This window comes from Coregonus lavaretus, assembly GCF_964263955.1.
Source record: "Coregonus lavaretus genome assembly, chromosome: 30".
Lineage (NCBI taxonomy): Eukaryota > Metazoa > Chordata > Actinopteri > Salmoniformes > Salmonidae > Coregonus > Coregonus lavaretus.
The window spans coordinates 24,260,096-24,281,357 of NC_140017.1; the positions used below are offsets into that span (position 1 = coordinate 24,260,096).

At 42.4% G+C, this 21,262-nt stretch overlaps 1 protein-coding gene and 1 pseudogene across 2 annotated transcripts; both read right to left on the reverse strand.

The window, feature by feature from the left end:
• Positions 1-3,040: 3,040 nt before the first annotated feature.
• LOC311105849 (fructose-bisphosphate aldolase C-like) lies at positions 3,041-5,637 on the reverse strand (the record flags this gene model as incomplete). Its single annotated transcript, XM_084148061.1, has 8 exons — positions 5,516-5,637; positions 5,041-5,248; positions 4,571-4,625; positions 4,272-4,432; positions 4,075-4,158; positions 3,804-3,978; positions 3,393-3,592; positions 3,041-3,127 (listed from the first exon to the last, which is right to left on the reverse strand). The coding sequence occupies exons 1-8, from the start codon at positions 5,629-5,631 to the stop codon at positions 3,041-3,043; spliced, it is 1,086 nt and encodes a 361-aa protein (XP_084004187.1). The 5' UTR covers positions 5,632-5,637.
• Positions 5,638-11,133: 5,496 nt separating this feature from the next.
• LOC311105894 (ribosomal protein S6 kinase-related protein-like) lies at positions 11,134-16,492 on the reverse strand (annotated as a pseudogene). Its single transcript, XR_014615852.1, has 9 exons — positions 16,411-16,492; positions 16,032-16,115; positions 15,841-15,909; positions 15,474-15,543; positions 14,667-14,774; positions 14,527-14,567; positions 12,634-12,751; positions 12,456-12,544; positions 11,134-12,300 (listed from the first exon to the last, which is right to left on the reverse strand). The product of XR_014615852.1 is annotated as a ribosomal protein S6 kinase-related protein-like (transcript).
• Positions 16,493-21,262: the final 4,770 nt, after the last annotated feature.

The following is a 21,262-nucleotide window of genomic DNA, read 5'->3' on the forward strand; positions in this document are numbered from 1 at the left end:
ACTAGATGCTATTCTTCTACTAATCTCACTGCAGCTCCCCTCCCTCTCCGACCACTACTTTGTATCCTTTTCTCTCTCGCTCTCCTCCAACACTACTCACTCTGCCCCTACTCAGATGGTAATGCGCCGTCGCAACCTTCGCTCTCTCTCTCCCGCAACTCTCTCCTCTTCCATCCTATCATCTCTTCCCTCTGCTCATTCCTTCTCCCTCCAATCTCCTGATTCTGCCTCCTCAACCCTCCTCTCCTCCCTTTCTGCATCCTTTGACTCTCTATGTCCCCTATCCTCCCGGCCGGCTCGGTCCTCCCCTCCTGCTCCGTGGCTTGACGACTCATTGCGAGCTCACAGAACAGGGCTCCAGGCAGCCGAGCGGAAATGGAGGAAAACTAGACTCCCTGCGGACCTGGCATCTTTTCACTCCCTCCTCTCTACATTTTCTTCATCTGTTTCTGTTGCTAAAGCCACTTTCTACCACTCTAAATTCCAAGCATCTGCCTCTAACCCTAGGAAGCTCTTTGCCACCTTCTCCTCCCTGCTGAATCCCCCCCCCCCCCCTCCCTCTCTGTGGATGACTTCGTCAACCATTTTGAAAAGAAGGTTGACGACATCCGATCCTCGTTTGTTAAGTCAAATGACACTGCTGGTCCTGCTCACACTGCCCTACCCTATGCTTTGACTTCTTTCTCACCTCTCTCTCCAGATGAAATCTTGCGACTTGTGACGGCCGGCCGCCCAACAACCTGCCCGCTTGACCCTATCCCCTCCTCTCTTCTCCAGACCATCTCCAGTGACCTTCTCCCTTACCTCACCTCGCTCATCAACTCATCCTTGACCGCTAGCTATGTCCCTTCCGTCTTCAAGAGAGCGAGAGTTGCACCCCTTCTCAAAAAACCAACACTCGATCCCTCTGATGTCAACAACTACAGACCAGTATCCCGGGGAAGGACTGCCCTTTCCATGATCTCGCCATCACAGTTGACAACTCCGTTGTGTCCTCCTCCCAGAGTGCGAAGAGCCTTGGCGTGACCCTGGACAACACCCTGTCGTTCTCCGCTAACATCAAGGCGGTGACCCGATCCTGTAGGTTCATGCTCTACAACATTCGGAGAGTACGACCCTGCCTTACACAGGAAGCGGCACAGGTCCTAATCCAGGCACTTGTCATCTCCCGTCTGGATTACTGCAACTCGCTGTTGGCTGGGCTCCCTGCCTGTGCCATTAAACCCCTACAACTCATCCAGAATGCCGCAGCCCGTCTGGTGTTCAACCTTCCCAAGTTCTCTCACGTCACCCCGCTCCTCCGCACACTCCACTGGCTTCCAGTTGAAGCTCGCATCTGCTACAATACCATGGTGCTTGCCTACGGAGCTGTGAGGGGAACGGCACCTCCGTACCTTCAGGCTCTGATCAGTCCCTACACCCAAATGAGGGCATTGCGTTCATCCACCTCTGGCCTGCTGGCCCCCCTACCTCTGCGGAAGCACAGTTCCCACTCAGCCCAGTCAAAACTGTTCGCTGCTCTGGCACCCCAATGGTGGAACAAGCTCCCTCACGATGCCAGGACAGCGGAGTCACTCACCACCTTCCGGAGACACTTGAAACCCCACCTCTTTAAGGAATACCTGGGATAGGATAAAGTAATCCTTCTACTCGCTCTTTATTATCAATGCATAGTCACTTTACCCCTACCTACATGTACATATTACCTCAATTACGTTGACTAACCTGTAACCCAGCACATTAACTCGGTACCGGTACCCTCTGTATATAGCCTCGTTATTGTTATTTTATTGTTGCTCTTTTATTTATTTTTACTTTAGTTTATTTAGTAAATATTTTCTAAACTCTTATTTTTCTTAAAACTGCATTGTTGGTTAAGGGCTTGTAAGTAAGCATTTCACGGTAATACCTGTTGTATTCCGCGCATGTGACAAATACAATTGGATTTTATCGTCAACTACAATCTTTGGCCAGTAGATGGTGCCATAGACCATGGTATACTAAAGCAAATCAGATGACAACCTACAAATAGCCAACAAGTTTATGGGTGAGGATAAATGAACAAAGAACATTTTCCAGCTAGGTATTCTGTTAAAATCAAGAACTGTATAACATTCTCAGAGTTTGACTCTATGGTAGGCCTACTCTTTGGTGCAGTTACAAAAAAACAAAAATTATGAGTAGGCCTAATCTCTCGTGGACAGACTACGGAGCATGAGCATCTGACCAAATTACTGGATATTTTAGTTCTGGTTTAAACCGAGATTAATGTATGAGAAATAAAAGCAGAATTCCCAGATTGTTTCAACTCAACACAATTTATTGTTATTATGATTTACTTTTGCACTACAGTATTTTATACATCAGTTGCATAGAGAACAATACTTAGCTAAATCACAAAAATAGCATTTTTCCACCTAACATGATTTACTGTAAGTCCAGCTGTCCAAAACGAGAAGCCTTTGAACTTTCTGCCACTATGATAGAAGAACACACTATTTCTACAAACTAGTATGTTCACAGCTATTTTGTTTAGACACACATCTCCAATACATATCCTGAATGTGGAATGGCACTAAGGTCTCTTAAAAAAACCTAGAGTTCTCTATTCTCGTCACACACAATAGGCCTATACCATGCACCCTATCTGTGTGCAGCAGTTTGGAAAGTGGCTTTGCATGGCAAAAGATCATTCTGAATCTCATCAAAATAAATAATTAAACAACCGAACATCAATTAGGTTTAGTTTTGCTACTACCACAATAACATGTTGTCATCTCAAAGGTTACAATAATATTGTTGAAAGTGTCTAATCAAAGGACATCCTTCAATTACTAATTTCATTAGACCCTTCTATCTAGTGTGTCCAGCAATGTGCAACATTTTTGAAATACCAGTGTGTATACTCAGATAACTATACTATAACTCCTAGAATACAGATTGTAGACAGCATATGCCTGCGATTGGCCATTGGTATGGCAGTGGCAGCGGACTATGCTATTGGTTGGCCAAAGCTGGAATGTGAGGCATCACTGGCTCATTAGTACGCATGACTGGCCACATAGATCTGGTCGGATTCACTGTCCCCGCCACCAGTGTACTTCCCCTGACAGGCCAGGCCATTCACCTGATAGTGAGAGAAAGGGGATGGGGATATGAGGGAAAAACACACAAACGCTGTTAGGGGCATACTCCCTTCATGTCAACTGAAAACATAGATCACTTCCTCAGATGACCGTTCCACATTTGGAAAATGGTGAAATGCTCAAAATAGCAATGTCCAGTTTTATATGTGAAAAAAAATCAGAATAAACATGTTTCTCAACAACGCTAAGTGCTAAAAGATGAAAGCCAGGTTGATCAAGAGGCTGAAAACAAAGTGATGTACATGCCTCTGCTCGCTTGATAAACTGCTCAGTGGCAGCACTCTCATTCTCTTTATGTCCACGCCAGGTTTTGAGTGCGGAGACCTGCAGGGCTCGGCCATACGAGAAGGTGAGGGCCCAGGGCTTCACCAGGGAGCAGTTGTTGATGGCATTCAGGTGGACAGAGGCCTCCTCTTCACTCTGACCCCCAGAGAGGAACGTCACTCCTGCACACATAGAAATCAAATAGAGTGAACAGTGAATGGATTTCTATCAGCACCATAAGTGCTTTACAAACTGCCAATAAATGAACATATGTTCATAATGCTAAATCACTGGTATAGTGACTGAATCTGACACTAGTACTGTATATACCCTCTTTCTGAGCTTCTCTGAGAGTGAGAGGCAATATAACTGGCTAATGGCCTATGACCTTACCCGTGACAGCAGGAGGGACGGTGCGGCGCAAGGCAGTGACTGTTGCCATGGCGACCTCCTCTGCGCTGTATTTGGTGGGGCAGCTGTGGCCAGAAGTGGCCATATTGGGCTTGAGCAAAGTGCCCTCCAGGTACACATGATGGTCAGACATGGCCTTGTACAATGCAGCTAGCACCTGCACAACATGGGGAACACATGGAACATGATAAACTGCCCATGTTAGAAATACATATTACACACTAACAGGTTAAGAGTTGGGGTAAGGTCCCACCTTCTCTGTGACGTACTGACAACGCCTCAGATCATGATCTCCATCAGGCAAAATCTCTGGCTCCACAATAGGCACAATCCCATGCTGGGTGACAGAAAAAGGATGATTAGAAGGTGATGCTGATGTTACATATTGCAATTATGATATTTCCTCATACCTGACATTGTGCCTTTACACTGCATTTGTGGAGTCCTTACCTGCTGGCAAATGCTTGAATATCGAGCCAGGACATTTGCATTCACTTCAATGGACAGTTTAGAGGGAGTGGTCTCACTGATCTTGAACACACATCGCCACTTAGCAAAGTTTGCCCCGTCCTTCTTATATTGAGCACAGCGTTCTGAGAGCCCATCCAGTCCTATAGGATGAGAAAGAGATGAACAAAGCTGTAAAGTATTGGGATTCACCAGTGAGTGGCAGACTACATTTTGTAACTGTCGAATTCAGCTAGTTTTGTTGATCAGATTGAGTGGAACCCGAGGGGTCTCAGCCCTACCCTGAGTGGTAGATTCTCCATTGGTTCCTGCCAAGGGGACAACACCCTTGTCAACCTGAAGAAAAAGAGGTAGAGCAGATCAAAAATAAAAATGACAACAGTCCTTCCTCCACTTCACACTGATCTTCTCCATGTCTTAAAGCCAGCTCATTTTCATCCAGGTGGTGTTGATATTAATAGCAGCCATTATACCCATAGCACTGCCATCCATCAGGGGTAGAACTTCTGATCAGAGTGTATCGATGCTACCTTTTGGCCTCCATAATGTTGAAACCTGCTCCCTTCCTGGGACTGTCTATTGGAGCATATCAAGTAGCCATATGCTCCACATTCTCATTCCTTCCCTCACTAATGTTATATACAGTAGAAGAAGGGTCAAGAGGTATTCTTGCCCAATCTAGAGACCAGAGACATAAAACATACTTCAGATATCACCATTAGCCCTTTAGAACCCTGTGCTCATACAGTACCTTGATGCCCACAGTGATGCCCCTGTCCTTGATCATCTTGACGAAGGGCGTGCCGTCGTCAGCGTGCTGGTACAGCGTCTCATGGAAGAAGATGACTCCTCCGATGCAGCTGTTGATGCGGTCGTCAGCCCTGAAGAGGATCTGGCGGTACTGCCGGCGGTTCTCCTCAGTGTTCTCAACCCCTATCTGGTTGAGGCGCTTCGCCATGCTGCCTGTTTACAGGAACATTAGAAATAAACATGTTCACAGTCTGGTAAACCTACATTTATAAAAACGGAATAATCTATTGGATACCATCCTGTACCACTGATTTGTAGAGGGTTCTGTCAAGCACCACTGGAAATAAACATTTGTCTGATTTCTTGAAAGTAGGTCCCATTGTTCTTGCTAATACCATACATACATTTAGATTGTTGCATAATAATTTTAATTACAACAGTTTTCCAGTGCATAGAGAAGATGCAGAGCTCCTTACTGACCCACAGACTCATCAGCAGCCAGGATGCCCTTCCCTGGAGCGACGATACGAAGGGCAATCTCCTGGAGCTCCCTCTTCTGACCACTGGAGAGGGCTGGGAACTGGTGCGTCATACTGAGAGATGGTCGATCACACAACCTGCATAGGGATATCATTAGATATCAGATCTTTCACATCTTTGCTGGTCTAAATTGATCCAAATTCACTAAGGGAAATATTTAGCTAGAGAAATAAATCAACGGTAGGGGCATATCTCTCCCATCCATTGGAGTAAAGAACTTCAGTAAAAATACATTAAAGTACTACTTAAGTAGTTTTTGGAGGTTTCTGTACTTTACTTTACTATTTATGTTTGACAACTTTTACTTCACTACATTCCTAAAGAAAATAATGTACTTTTTACTCCATACATTTTCCGTCACACCCAAAAGTACTTGTTACATTTTGAATGTTTAGCAGGGCAGGAAAATGGTCCAATTACACGCACTTATCTTGAGAACACGTAGTCATCCCTACTGCCTCTGATCTGGTGGACTCACTAAACACAAATGCATCGTTTGTAAATTATGTTGGAGTGTGCCCCTGGCTATCCGTAAATGTTAAAAACAAGAAAAGGTTGCCGTCTGCTTTGCTTAATATAAGGAATTTAAAATGATTTATACTTTTACTTTTGATATTTAAGTATATTTTAGCAATGACATTTACTTTTGATACTTAAATATATTTAAAACCAAATACTTTTAGACTTTTACTCAAGTAGTCATTTACTGGGTGACTTTCACTTTTACTTGAGTCATTTTCTATTAAGGTGTCTTTACTTTTACTAAAGTATGACAATTGGATACTTTTTCCATCACTGCTCCCATGCTCTCAAATCCCAGGGATTTTGGCTGAGTGACTGTGTGACTGTCCTTATTGGCACATTGTCAGCTGGGATTAGGGATGTGTGGACCTCTGTGCTGACTATGCAGCCCACCAAACAAATAGCCCAGGAGGCACAAGAAAGGTGAGGGAATTCTGTCAGTCCAAACCAGAGTTTTTCAGAAATATTACCCTGGTTCTGTGTCGCTGTAGTAGCAACATCAAATTGGCAAGTTACATTTTTTTTATGAGGTAGTAATACATACAATTCACATAGAGGCTATATGTTTCTACTGTATGAGTACTATTTATTGAGAGCAGAAGGCCCCTAATCACGCTTCCCACTTGCTGATGTAGCAGCGCTGACTACATTGATCTGTGGGGTAGCACAATGCACTTGTTGATTCATGCATTCAAATCACATCCCTTGATAGTGGGTATGGCAAGTCACCAAGTCAACACAGAACCTCAGCTTTTACACTCCAATGTCTGCAATAACCGAGGAAAACTAGATCAATAGCCAGTAATAAAGTACATCTACCATGCATCGACTTAACACCATGTCACTCCAATCCACTCCTTTCATTTGGTTTAGTAAATTGCAAGACAATAACAATCCACTGTAATATCTTTAGTTTTCGAAAAGAAAATGTATAAATTACTTTAATAGCATCATCAGGATCTCTGGGTACCACTCATCCAATAGTTGAACATTCATACTAGCTAAATATCATATTATCTATCCTGTTTACTAAAGCTTGCTGAAATGAAAAGTAAATGTCAAGAAAACTTGAGAACCTTACCTGACAGGATGCTAATTCAGAATTCACTTGTTCACTGGAGAAGTGATTGCCACTGCGCTGTCTGACAGACTGCTGCTCCCTTGTATCCCACACAGATCTGTGACACATCTAAAACCAACACCTCTAGGGCGGGGCTTAACGACAGGGTGGGGCTTGTTGATGTATAATAAATAAATATAGATGAATACATTCAACCAGAGGAGGCTGGTGGGAGGAGCTATAGGAGCAGGCTCATTGTAATGGCTGGAATGGTATTAATGGAACGGAGTCAAACAAGTTGTTTCCATGTGTTTGGTACCATTCCATTGATTCCATTCCAGCCACTACAATGAGCCCATCCTCCTATAGCTCCTCCTACCAGCCTCCTCTGCATTCAACAAAAACGAATCCATCATTCCAAGTCACTACAATAATAATAATACAAGTTGTCCCAATGGCAGTTCAATCAATAGTTCAGTGGATGAAACATAATATAATATAATAATATAAATAATATAATATGCCATTTAGCAGACGCTTTTATCCAAAGCGACTTACAGTCATGTGTGCATACATTTTTATGTATGGGTGGTCCCGGGGATCGAACCCACTACCCTGGCGTTACAAGCGCCCTGCTCTACCAATTGAGCTACAGAGGACCACATGAAGCTAATTAATAATTCCAAACAACAGTTTTGTGTTTCTCTACCTTTTATTTACATAGAAGTTAGATTTCATGAATCCTGGCTACTTAAAACAGCACCATTGTGTACACCCAGGTTCATTACAGTATGTTGGCCCAGTAACGTAAAAAAGAAAGAAAAGCGATAATAACTTTGAACTCTTCAGCGCAACCTCATTTAAGTGTTAAACCACTTTGCTCACTATTTTCCTCTAATTAGTTGAAAATCATAGACTTATATAATTAGGTTGAACTATGCCTTGGGCACATTTCTGAATCTCTTGGCAAATCGGACCTCCCCCTAAGACCCAGAGGAAAAGCTCAGTCTCAGTGCAATTCAAACACTCCTATGCATATCTGCATTATGCATTAGTAGTAAATCATGTGTATTAATAGGTTCAGAAATAGTGTTTACAGGTTTACAGTGGATGTAAATGACCAAATATAGAACTGTGACATAGATTAGAGAGAAATGGGGTCAGATTTTTATTTATTTATGTGAACAAGATAACAATCCAAGTTTGAGTACTTTACATAGGTCTATACTCGAGATCAGGTCCATCACATGAAGATCAACAGTGATAGGCTACATTGTCTTTATGGTGGCATATTCAGTTGTTACATTTTCACTTGAAGTGGTTGGATAAAATGCATATGTAATTCTATCAAGAATGACAAGCATTTGACAGCAAATACTTAATTCAATCATGCAGGCATTGTATAAAGTCTCATCAAGTGTTTGAATTGTATCCTTTATTTGGCAAGTTGAATATCTCCCTCTGCCCCTTTTCTGTGTAGAAATGAGAAAATACATTTTCCACTTTTCTAGGACATCTTACTTGTACTAGTGTTGTTTTATGGGACATCTCTATCCCTACCTCCATAATTGTGTCAGTGTGCTAGAGGTGTCTACCAATGTAAAGATGTGGGTCACTGGACTAACACCACAGACATACTGTACCAGACCTGTCTAAGACAAGGGCCTGAAGGGGAATTCAATGTCAGACCGCAGAGAGAGGAGAGCCCACTACACCTTCCTATTCAGGAGGCATTTTAGGAAGATGACTGGGACTTGTGCTTAGATTATATCTAGCCATCTCCATTGGGGCAGTAGCTAGTTTTTTTCTGTTGGAACCTAATTAAAAACATTTAATGACAATGCTTTATCTGGTCTTCAATTTTCCGTCCTATTAAGGTTGCTCCCTTAAGGGTTTCTCTGTGTTCTCAGAGTTTTACCAAATAGGTCACCGTCACACCAAGGTCTGGGAAAAAGTTGGCGTTATGTATCCAGGTGTAGTAAAATACAAATACTGTACAGTACGTGTTAACATAATATATGCCATTTAGCAGATGCTTTTATCCAAAAGGACTTATAGTAATGCATCAGCTATACATTTTCATATGGGTGGCCAGGGCCCCAGGAGGAATCGAACGCATGACCGTGACGTTGCAAGCTCCATGCTCTACCAACTAAACCACACAGATTTCAGGGGAAAAACCATTTGAAATACCAAATGAATAATACTCCGTCAGATTGATACTTTTCTGTTGGTAACCATAAACTGAAAGCCTCCTCCTGTATCGTACTGGCTCAAATGTATATATGTTCTCTGCAGTCATGACTGATGATCAGGTGTCTGAAGTTACTCAGGCTCTATATCTGGAACAGCTAAAAACATCTAACCTAAAAAACCTGTGGAACTAATCAACTCTTCTTAACACGTCAAGTTGCTTCAAATAAGAGGTATGCTTAAAAGGTACCTATTTCCTTTGATATTTCTCCTAGTATATCATGACAAGAGACAACTCCATCATGAGTTTATAGGGGCTTTTATTATTCAGCTTTTACTGTGGTTGGGTAAAACACATCAACAATTAGTGAAATCTAATGAGAAATGGGTATATAGCAGGACTTTGTGAACAGTCAAAGGCATTGTGATCAGTCACACAACAGTCAATCAAATAATCGATGGCATAAGCAATCAAACATAAAATTACACATAATGAAATAAATACTTTGTAAAAAAATATATATGTGAAAGGATTTTCAGGAAAATAGAGATCTTCTTATACAAATGTAATAACAAAGGTAAAAGGTCAAACATGCAGGTGGTTGATCCACATTTGGAAATAGTGTGTGCTATTACAGGCAGTGCCATGAGAGGCTTTGAGTTGCAGTACTACTATTCTCAATGGGAAATAGCACTGTTAAAAACCCTTTTTGGTAAGTGGTGGTTTTCAGTGTATTAAAGCTCATATATATTTAACACCCCATTAAATGTGTATGCAAAGAGGTATACACAGAGGAAGAGAGGGAGCCAAATAGGCCAAGTAAATAAAGAAAACATACAGTGCATTCGGAAACTATTCAGACCCCTTGATTTTTTCTGCATTTTATTACGTTACAGCCTTATTCTAAAACTGATAAAATAAAAAAATAAAAATCAATCTACACACAATAACTAAGCAAAAACTGGTTTTTTGAATGTTTGCAAATGTATTAAAAATAAAAAACAGAAATACCTTATTTACATAAGTATTCAGACCCTTTTCTATGAGACTCGAAATTGAGCTCAGGTGCATCCTGTTTCCATTGATCATTATTGAGATGTTTCTACAACTTGATTGGAGTCCACCTGTGTTAAATTTGGAAAGGCACACACCTCTATATAAGGTCCCACAGTTGACAGGTCATGTCAGAGCAAAAACCAAGCCATGAGGTCGAAGGAATTGTCCGTAGAGCTCCGAGAAAGGATTGTGCCGAGTCACAGATCTGGTGAAGTGTGCCAAAAAATGTCTGCAGTATTGAAGGTCCCCAAGAACACAGTGGCCTCCATCATTCTTAAAATGGAAGAAGTTTGGAACCACCAAGACTCTTCCTAGAGCTGGCCGCCCGGCCAAACTGAGCAATTGGGGGAGAAGGGCCTTAGTCAGGGAGGTGACCAAGAACCCGATGGTCACTCTGACAGAGCTCCAGAGTTCCTCTGTGGAGATGCGAGAACCTTCCAGAAGGACAACCATCTCTGCAGCACTCCACCAATCAGGCCTTTATGGTAGAGTGGCCAGACGGAAACCACTCCTCAGTAAAAGGCACATGACAGCCCACTTGGAGTTTGCCAAAAGGCAACTAAAGGACTCAGACCATGAGAAAATAAGATTCTCTGGTCTGATGAAACCAAGATTGAACTCTTTGGCCTGAATGCCAAGCGTCAAGTCTGGAGGAAACCTGGCACCATCCCTACGGTGAAGCATGGTGGTGGCAGCATCATGCTGTGGGGATGTTTATCAGTGGCAGGGACTAGGAGACTAGTCAGGATCGAGGGAAAGATGAACGGAGCAAAGTACAGAGAGATCTTTGATGAAAACCTGCTCCACAGCGCTCAGGACCTTAGACTGGGGCGACGGTTCACCTTCCAACAGGACAATGACCCTAAGCACACAGCCAAGACAACGCAGGAGTGGCTTAGGGACAAGTCTCTGAATGTCCTTGAGTGGCCCAGCCAGAGCCCGGACTTGAACCTGATCTAACATATCTCTGGAGAGACCTGAAAATAGCTGTACAGCGACATTCCCCATCCAATCTGACAGCACTTGAGAGGATCTGCAGAGAACAATGGGAGAAACTCCCCGAATACAGGTGTGCCAAGCTTGTAGGGTCATACCTAAGAAGACTTGAGGCTGTAATCGCTGCCAAAGGTGCTTCAACAAAGTACTGAGTGAAGGGTCTGAATACTTATGTAAATGTAAAAATAGCAAACATTTCAAAAAAACTGTTTTTGCTTTGTCATTATGGGGTATTGTGTGTAGATTAATGAGGGAAAAAAACTAATTAATTTTAGAATAAGGCTGTAACATAACAAAATGTTGAAAAAGTCAAGGGGTCTGAATACTTTCCAAATGCACTGTACAGTAGCTTTTTCACAACCAAGTATCCATGTGGTACAAAATGTGTATATGAAATCTTTCCATTAATTTGCAGGCAGTATTGAGGCACAGTAGCACAGGCACATCTCATTTGCTAGAACCCTGAGCTGTAGCCAGGGCCTGGCTCAGGTTAATGTTGGCCAAGGTAGGTGACATGTCAGTGGGGCTGGTAGGGGAGTGGAGGATGTCACAGTCAAAGTTCTGGAAGTAGTCCATAGACAGGCCCCGCGTGGCTTTGACTGGACGATCAGGAAGGTTCTTCAGTTGTAGAATTAGTTCAACAGGTCTCTTCTGTAGTAGCTGAGAGTCAATGGAAGTGCTATGGAAAAACGTCTGCCTTTTGAAGCGCTCCAGGCTATGGGCTGGGTTCTGAGAGAGAGAGAAAGAGAGAGAGGAGAAAGAGAGAGAGAGAGAGAGAGAGAGAGAGAGAGAGAGAGAGAGAGAGAGAGAATTGAGAATTTGTTGTGATTGGGCATGGAGTATGGGCAGTCTCTGACCTTTCTCAGCATGTTGCAGTGGTCTGGCACAGGGAACTATGGAGGTAACATGGACAGAATTAGCATCAACAACATCTCTAGACTAGCATTTAGATTTGCATGACAGGACTGAAATTAAAATAAGAAAAACAACCTTTCTAACAATCATCACATATTCATTTAATTAAGATGAACTGTGGTGGTGACCGCACCTTTCCAGTCACCAATGAGAACAACAGAATGCCGAGAGACCACCAATCAGCAGCATGGCTGTAGGGACCCCCACTCAGGACTTCAGGAGCTGTTCAGACAGAGGACCATCCCAGTGAGATTATAATAGGTGCTTAATGTGTAGTGACCATTAATCTTGCCTGATCCCAAGCATCTCACCCATGTATTGGATTGTCCCACAAATTATAAATGCTATTGCGCCCCGCTCAAGATGGCGAGAGAGTCCAAAGTCAGCTAAATGCAGATGACCTGCATCAAACAGATACAGTAGTATTTTGCATACAGTACTTCACAAATCCAATTCCGGTTATTCTACCTTACTAATATGAAACTAAACTCATCATAAAAAGAAACGTCCCTTTTTCAGGAACCTGTCTTTCAAAGAAAATTCGTAAAAATCCAAATAACTTCACAGACCTTCATTGTAAAGGGTTAAACACTGTTTCCCATGCTTGTTAAATGAACCATAAACAATTAATGAACATGCACCTGTGGAACGGTCGTTAAGACAATAACAGCTTACAGACGGTAGGCAATTAAGGTCACAGTTATGAAAAATTAGGACACTAAAGAGGCCTTTCTACTGACTCTGAAAAACACCAAAAGAAAGATGCCCAGGGTACCTTGCTCATCTGTGTGAACGTGCCTTAGGCATGCTGCAAGGAGGCATGAGGACTGCAGATGTGGCCAGGGCAATAAATTGCAATGTCCGTACTGTGAGACGCCTAAGACAGCGCTACAGGGAGACAGGACGGACAGCTGATCGTCCTCGCAGTGGCAAACCAGGTGTAACAACACCTGCACAGGATCGGTACATCCGAACATCACACCTGCGGGACAGGTACAGGATGGCAACAACAACTGTCCGAGTTACACCAGGAACGTTCAGTGTTCTGCCATGGCTAGCGAAGAGCCCGGATTTCAATCACATTGAGCACGTCTGGGACCTGTTGGATCGGAGGATGAGGGCTAGGGCCATTCCCCCCAGAAATGTCTGGGAACTTGCAGGTGCCTTGGTGGAAGAGTGGGGTAACATCTCACAGCAAGAACTGGCAAATCTGGTGCAGTCCATGAGGAGAAGATGCACTGCATTACTTAATGCAGCTGGTGGCCACACCAGATACAGACTGTTACTTTTGATTTTGACCACCCCTTTGTTCAGGGACACATTATTCCATTTATGTTAGTCACATGTCTGTGGAACTTGTTCAGTTTATGTCTCAGTTGTTGAATCTTGTTATGTTCATACAAATATTTACACATGTTAAGTTTGCTGAAAATAAACGCAGTTGACAGTGAGAGGACGTTTTTTTTTTTGCTGAGTTTATATCTTCCAGAATATTCCCTACACCAACAATACAGAAGTGTCCACTGTATTAATAATAATATAATAATATGCCATTTAGCAGACGCTTTTATCCAAAGCGACTTACAGTCATGTGTGCATACATTTTTACGTATGGGTGGTCCCGGGGATCGAACCCACTACCCTGGCGTTACAAGCGTCATGCTCTACCAATTGAGCTACAGAGGACCGCGATATTATAAGGCCCTCTAGTGTTCTCTTATATTTGATTGCAGTAGAAAGTAAACTAAACCATACGTAAAATGTATGCATGTGTAAAGGACGTCACGCTGCTTGCTTAGCGAGTACAACTTCCTCCCGATTCGGCCGGTACCTGGTACGAACTCGGGATCTCTGCCTCACAAACACACGTGACCGTCCTCCCTCAAGCGTCTTAGCCGATCGCGCCACCTCAAAAGTTAGCTAACGAGACGACGGAAGCGGGACACATAAGGCTGAAGAGTAAGTTTCACACATCTCCATGTGCTACACATGCATGACTGTACTGTAAGTCGCTTTCAATAAAAGTGTCTGCTAAATGGCATATATGATATATTAATATATTATTTAAGCCAGCATTACATTGGTCAGACAGAAGGACATTAAAATCCAGAATAATCAGATGGTTTTAACTTTCCTGTGAAGTTGTAAATATGAGTAATTTAGTTGCAAAGAATAATGTTCATTATCAAAACAAATGTTCATACCTTCACATCCCTATGCATGATCCCAAAGTCGTGAAGGAAACCTACCAATCAGACACACCCATTATAATCCAAGTAAAGGTGAAACTTAAACAATGATCTCATACACATTTTGGAGAACTATATTGTGTATAGACACTCACCCAAAGCACAGCCTAGCTCTGCAGCAAATACCCGAGCCTCATCCTCCCCAAACTGGCCCTTCAGTATCCAGTAGGTATACAGGTCTCCAGTACTGCAGTAGTCACACACTGTGGGAAGACAGACACAGTCACACACAATGATCCATCTTAGTACATAACAAGGCTATGTACAGTACACTGATCCAGGGCTGGGAGTAGATGACCCCTGCTGAAACACAAGCACTTGAAAAGGAAGGAGCAATGGAGGAGAGAAGCAATAGGAGAAAACAATTAATTTGTCGGAAGTCAAACAGTTGGACGTTTTTTAAGGCTGGGGGAAGCGTAGGAAGGGAAAGGGGTGATGCTGGGGAAGGAGCTAAGTGTCAGTCAGAGACACAAATGAAGTCAAACATGCCTTTATCCACTAATAAGGGTGTTATTAATAAACCAAAAGGAAGGGGAAACCTGTTCAGAGGCGACATGACTGTATGCTACACACTGAAATCTCAGTAGATGGCAGTATAATTCTTCAGACGAGTCATGGGGCTCAAACTGAGGAGACAACACTAAATAGCAGCAAGGCCAGATAATGCCATAGTTGACACTCCTGCTAGGGAGAGCGAGACAACCCATTGGGCACACACTGGTTGAAACAACGTTGTTTCCACGTAATTTCAATGAAATTAGGTTGAACCAACGTGAAATAGACGTTGAATTGACGTCTGTGCCCAGTGGGAAGCTCCTACGTGAGACACAGGGAGGGTAAAGAGAGGAGCGGATAAAACGAAGGGGAAGGAGGGATCTAGCTATATCACATTAGTCATTCACTAATGAAGAGGTGGCGCTGGGTCTGCAAGCAGTCCTGCAGATTGTGGAAGAATGGGTGGCTGACCTGCCGCTGCAACGCAACAGGCAACACACACAGCAGCAGCAACAGTGTGGATGTCAGCAAAGACACTCAGTAGAACTAAATGTGATTTAGGAGGGATCCTGAATCCAACCAGGTATCTTCAATGATGGCAAAGTTTTTGTTTTGTTTTGCAAAAGCTCCATGGGACCATGGTTGTTGTTGCACAGAAGCTCATAGGGAGAATCGTCATAGTCATTGTTAGACCTCAGTGAGTCATTGTTTCCAGCATGTTATCCCCTAAACTAAGTCAGGCCCTAAGCTTGGATAGCAGCTTTCCAGGTCATCCTGCAGTGTGACCTCCTCCTTTGACTGTTCCAGGACCCCATGCTTCAGTATCTCAGACTTGGGTAAAACCTGTAGAGCAACACAATACAAGAACATTAAATACAGGGTAGGAATAGAATACACTAGATGTGTGTAAATGTCACATGAAATATAGTGCTGGTTAAATGTGATGTGGCTGAGGAGAAATTCACCTTAACTGCAAAGGTCTTCTCCTTCGACCTGTCCTTTACTTTCAAGATAGGACCAAAGGAGCCTTTGGCTATGAAGCCCAGGATCTGAATGTCATGGAGAGAAAGTGAGATTCAAATGTTGCAATATTATTAAACATTTGTATCATTACAGCTAAGTTCCACAGACAGACCATCATATAATTTATTTCCCCCACATATAGAATAACTTAGTCATCGTCCAGTCAAGAAGTAATAAGTTACTGATTTATCTGTTGTTTGCCTATCAATTAATGATTTCATTAAATCTGCTGAAGAGACAGCATGAAAACAACATTTTCATTAAAGATTGATATCATCTGTGGTCCAGGAGTTCAATCCAAATGAAGTTAAGGAGGACTACCTGGAAATCGTCTTGCACAGGGAATTTACAGTGTGGGAACTCAGGCAGAAAGACAGATGAAGCCAGGGAGAGTCCACTCCATGACAGGCTTCTAAGGGCTGTTTCCTGGGTGGAGGAGGTCCTCAGGGATTGGGGCTCCGCTGCCAAGGTGGCGAAGTCCATCAGTAAAGGATATTCCCATATTGGAGAGAAGGCCATGCCACCTGTCTCTACATTGAGGACAGCAGCTTTCTAATTAGTGATGGTTCTAATTATAAATAGTGCTGTGAGCAGCAAGTAACTAGAGCTAAATGTCAAATATATGTTGATGTTACTGGCATATGCCACACTAGATTCATACAGGACTACATCAGCATTGGATAGAGAAGATATCATATGAAACCAAAAATGTGCCAACATGCCAAACAAACGAATGTTGAAGACAATCTATTTTCACGTAGATTATCTCAGAGTCCAGTCTGTTTGAATGACTTTCCATCCACAACAAGAGAAGATCACCGCAGCCACAGTGAGCCACCCCCCACCCCTTTTAATATAACTCCCCACCGACCCGTAGGCGCCTTCCATTAAAAACAGTTCAGTGCACTCATAACACATCCGCCAGCTCCACGTGCCCCTGAAATGTCATTGTAAAATACTTACTTAAAATTGTATTTAAAAACACAATTTTCACTTTACATAGATTAATGAAATGTATGTTTACTATTCCAATGAATATCCATAAAAAAATATATATATAAAAAGGTGCTCATCACCTGTTTCTATTCGCTGCACGCAGGGATGCACATGTAACCAAATGTCAATATTGTTGCTAGCTAGTGGCTAACCTATTATGTGGAAAAGCCTCCTGAGTGGCGCAGTGGTCTAAGGCACTGCATCGCAGTGCTAACTGTGCCACTAGAGATCCTGGTTCGAATCCAGGCTCTGTCGCAGCCGGCCGCGACCGGGAGACTCATGGGCGGCGCACAATTGGCCCAGCGTCGTCCAGGGTAGGGGAGGGAATGGCCGGCAGGGATGTAGCTCAGTTGATAGAGCATGGCGTTTGCAACGCCAGGGTTGTGGGTTCGATTCCCACGGGGGGGCAGTATTAAAAAAAAATATATATATATAAAAATGTATTCACTAACTGTAAGTCGCTCTGGATAAGAGCGTCTGCTAAATGACTAAAATGTAATGTAAATGTGAAAAGACAATAGGTTAGTAGGCTAAAGCAGTATACAGCACAAGCAGTCTAAACATGTGATCTAACCTGATAACTTCATACGTGTAGGCTACGTCTGAAGATCTCTTACCTCATGTTTACTTGAGTCGCTGCCCATCACATTATTTGGTAAACCTCGATCAACCCCACATAATTATTTTCTAATTGGCTATTTTTAACATAGTCTTACACTGCCTTGTAAAACATCGATCGCACATTCCTGACCCGCCATGACTGACCATCTCGAGAGACGAATGATAACCTCACATTCGATGGTATTCTACAGAAGGCGAAGTTCTGCTCCAGTTAAGCCTGTCAGATGAATGATCAATTAGCCACTCACACTCCACTGGAAATAACGGCTAAAATCATAACTCCACATTTCTGTTAACCAATCACACATCTATTTATACTCACGAAATAAATGATACATTGACAGTGTAGTGACCTTTTGAGAACATACATGATACAATCAGCTATAAGAGACTTGGGAACAACTATTTTATTGACAAACAATTATAATTACATGCATGGTGATGAGAAATAAAGAGGTAGCAAAGAAACAACTTTCTTGAAATATTTGACATCTTGTACCTTACAGTTTATTCCAATTGCTAACACACCAAAATGACATGCACAGCACAATTATTTAAACTGACACACAGAGAGCAAAACCTCTTCTCAAGTCTCCAAAAGTCTAAACACATTTTCTGCTTTACACACATTTTGCAATTCAAAATGGCACTTTTTAAATGCACTGCACATGGTTCTCTGCAGAAGACACAACAATCTGACATAAAGTCACCTTTGCCATTTCAAAACACTGCCATTCAAAATGACACTACATGGGCTAATTGGCCAATACATGTGCCACCTGGCCAAACACCTCAATGGTTAATTGTTACCACTTCAATCAGGAAGTAAGCACTATGAAAAGACCACAGGTGAGCACCTTTTGTTTTACAACAACAATGGAAGACGATGCAGAGAGAGGAAGAGGGAGGGTGAGAATGAGAGGAAGAGTGAGAGGTAGGGGTAGAGGAGTTCATGGCCAAAGAAGACAACTTTCAAATGAAATCAGAGCGACCTTAGTTGATCATGTCATCAACCATGGGCTGACAATGCGAGAGGCTGGACAGAGTGCAGCCCAACTTGAGCCGTTTTACTGTCGCCTGTGTCATCCGGACATTTAGACTGGAGTACAGGTATGTAACCAAAATGTCTTTCACACTATGTAGTACACCCCATGTCATAGTGACACCTGTTTACTTCATGAATGGCTGATGTCATACACTAACTGCACAAGTTTCCTGTACAATTTACTCTACTGTGGGGGAAATATCTTTAGGCTGCATTGTCCAAGCCCTATATTTTAGTTTTTCTAAAGGCCAGAGATGCAACCATGGTGGAGGAAGGGGCCAAATGTTCACTGGGGTACAGGAAGCTGCCATTGCAAATTTGGTTTTGGAAAATAATGAAATCAGATTACGAGAAATTCAAAGCCACATCATCCAAGACAACACCATATTCAACAACATTCAACGAGTCAGTCTGTCCACTGGCTTGCATTCTCAAGCGAAACCAAATCAGAATGAAACAACTTTATAAAGGTGCCGTTTGAAACTCTCAAAGAAACGAAGAGGTCAGACGAGCATATGTGGATGTAAGTACAATATTGACTGCAGTACACTACACGCAACAATGTTTCCCAGTGTACTGGATAACACCATATTGACTGCTTTTGTTCTTTGTTTTCAGGGAGTACTGGAAATGGATGCTCATGCAATCCCACATGAGTTCATCTTTATAGACGAGGCTGGGTTCAACCTAGCAAAGACCAGAAGAAGGGGGAGAAACGTCATTAGCCATTATAGATGTTCCTGGCCAACGTGGTGGGAACATCACAATGTGCGCTGCCATCTCCAATACGCATGGTGTCCTCCACCGTCATGCCAACCTTGGACCATTTAACACAGCCCATATTCTCACATTTCTGGACAGACTCCACAACATTCTCATACCACCAGAGCGTATGAATGATGCAGACCATCAAAGAACCCGGTATGTTGTAGTATGGGACAACGTGCGCTTCCATCGTGCAGCCCCAGTCAAAAACTGGTTTGCTGACCACCCACCATTTCTCGTGCAATACCTCTCACCATTTCTGAACCCCATAGAAGAGTTATTTTCGGCATGGCGGTGGAAGGTATACAACCGGCAGCCCTTTGTGCGCATGCCTCTTGTGCAGGCTATGGAAGAGGCATGTGATGAGATTGATGTGGGTGCGATTCAGGGATGGATAAGGCACTCAAGGCGCTTCTTCCCTCGATGTCTGGCAAGGGAAGATATTGCCTGTGATGTGGATGAGGCGTTGTGGCCAGACCCAGCTGTGCGGCAAGATGCTGCCTAATTATTTTTCTTGCCTCTTTTCTATATATTTTTTCTGCACATTTTTTCTGCAATTTTCTTTTTCAGTTTACCGTTTTTTGTGAGCATATTTTTGTTCAGTCCAATGTAAATATATCTGCTGTGCATATGTTTACATTTACGTCATTTAGCAGACACTCTTATCTAGAGCGACTTCGTTAGTGAGTGCATACATTTTTCATACTGGCCCCCTGTGGGAAACAAACCCACAACCCTGGCGTTGCAAGTGCCATGCTCTACCAACTGAGCTACACGGGGCACTGACTTGTTTGGTGAAAAATATAAATGTTTCAACAGCATGTGTGTGTGTGTATCTGCAAATATTTATGTGTATGTGAACAATCTGAATAATTTTCTACAATTTGAACTATTTTAGTATTATGGCAAAGCATACTAAAGATGAGAGTGCTTTTCATTATGCCCAACAGTGTGTAGTTGGTTAGACAAATCTGGTAATATGAATGAAGTGTGTGCCATTTCGTGCAAACGTTTGATTTTGATAATGCTATATGTAGTTTTGGTTGCAGTGCTTCATTTTGCAGGATATTAGGTATTTTGCAGTGTGGGTGTGTGAATTGTGTTAAGTATTTTGATAAAACCAGCCTAGTTTGTAAAATTGTGTTTTAGCAATTGGGAAAAACTGTAAGGAAGCTGTAACTGAATAACAAGGTACAGATGTGATTTAAAAAGAAATAACCATGGTTACAAAAATATCTGAAAATACTATGCTTAAAAAGTGCTGTAGTGTTAAAATTCCAAAACATTATCAAGACAAGCTGCAACAAAATTATTTTTGCAGAGACTATCAAAGCTGTCAGAATAACTGCCATAAAATAGAAAACAACAAGGACATATTTTTGCTGCTCGGTTGTGATATCGCACAGATTTGTAGGGGAACTCCAGTATAAAACAGAAGTCTGCTGTGGCATATACACCACCGGTCAAATGTTTTAAAACACCTACTCATTCAAGGGTTTTTCTTTAATTTTTACTATTTTCTACATTTGTAGAATAATAGTGAAGACATCAAAACTATGAAATAACACATATGGAATCATGTACAGTGGCTTGCGAAAGTATTCACCCCCTTGGCATTTTTCCTATTTTGTTGCCTTACAACCTGGAATTAAAATGGATTTTTTGGGGGTTTGTATCATTTGATTTATACAACATGCCTACCACTTTGAAGATGCAAAATATTATTTGTGAAACAAACAAGAAATA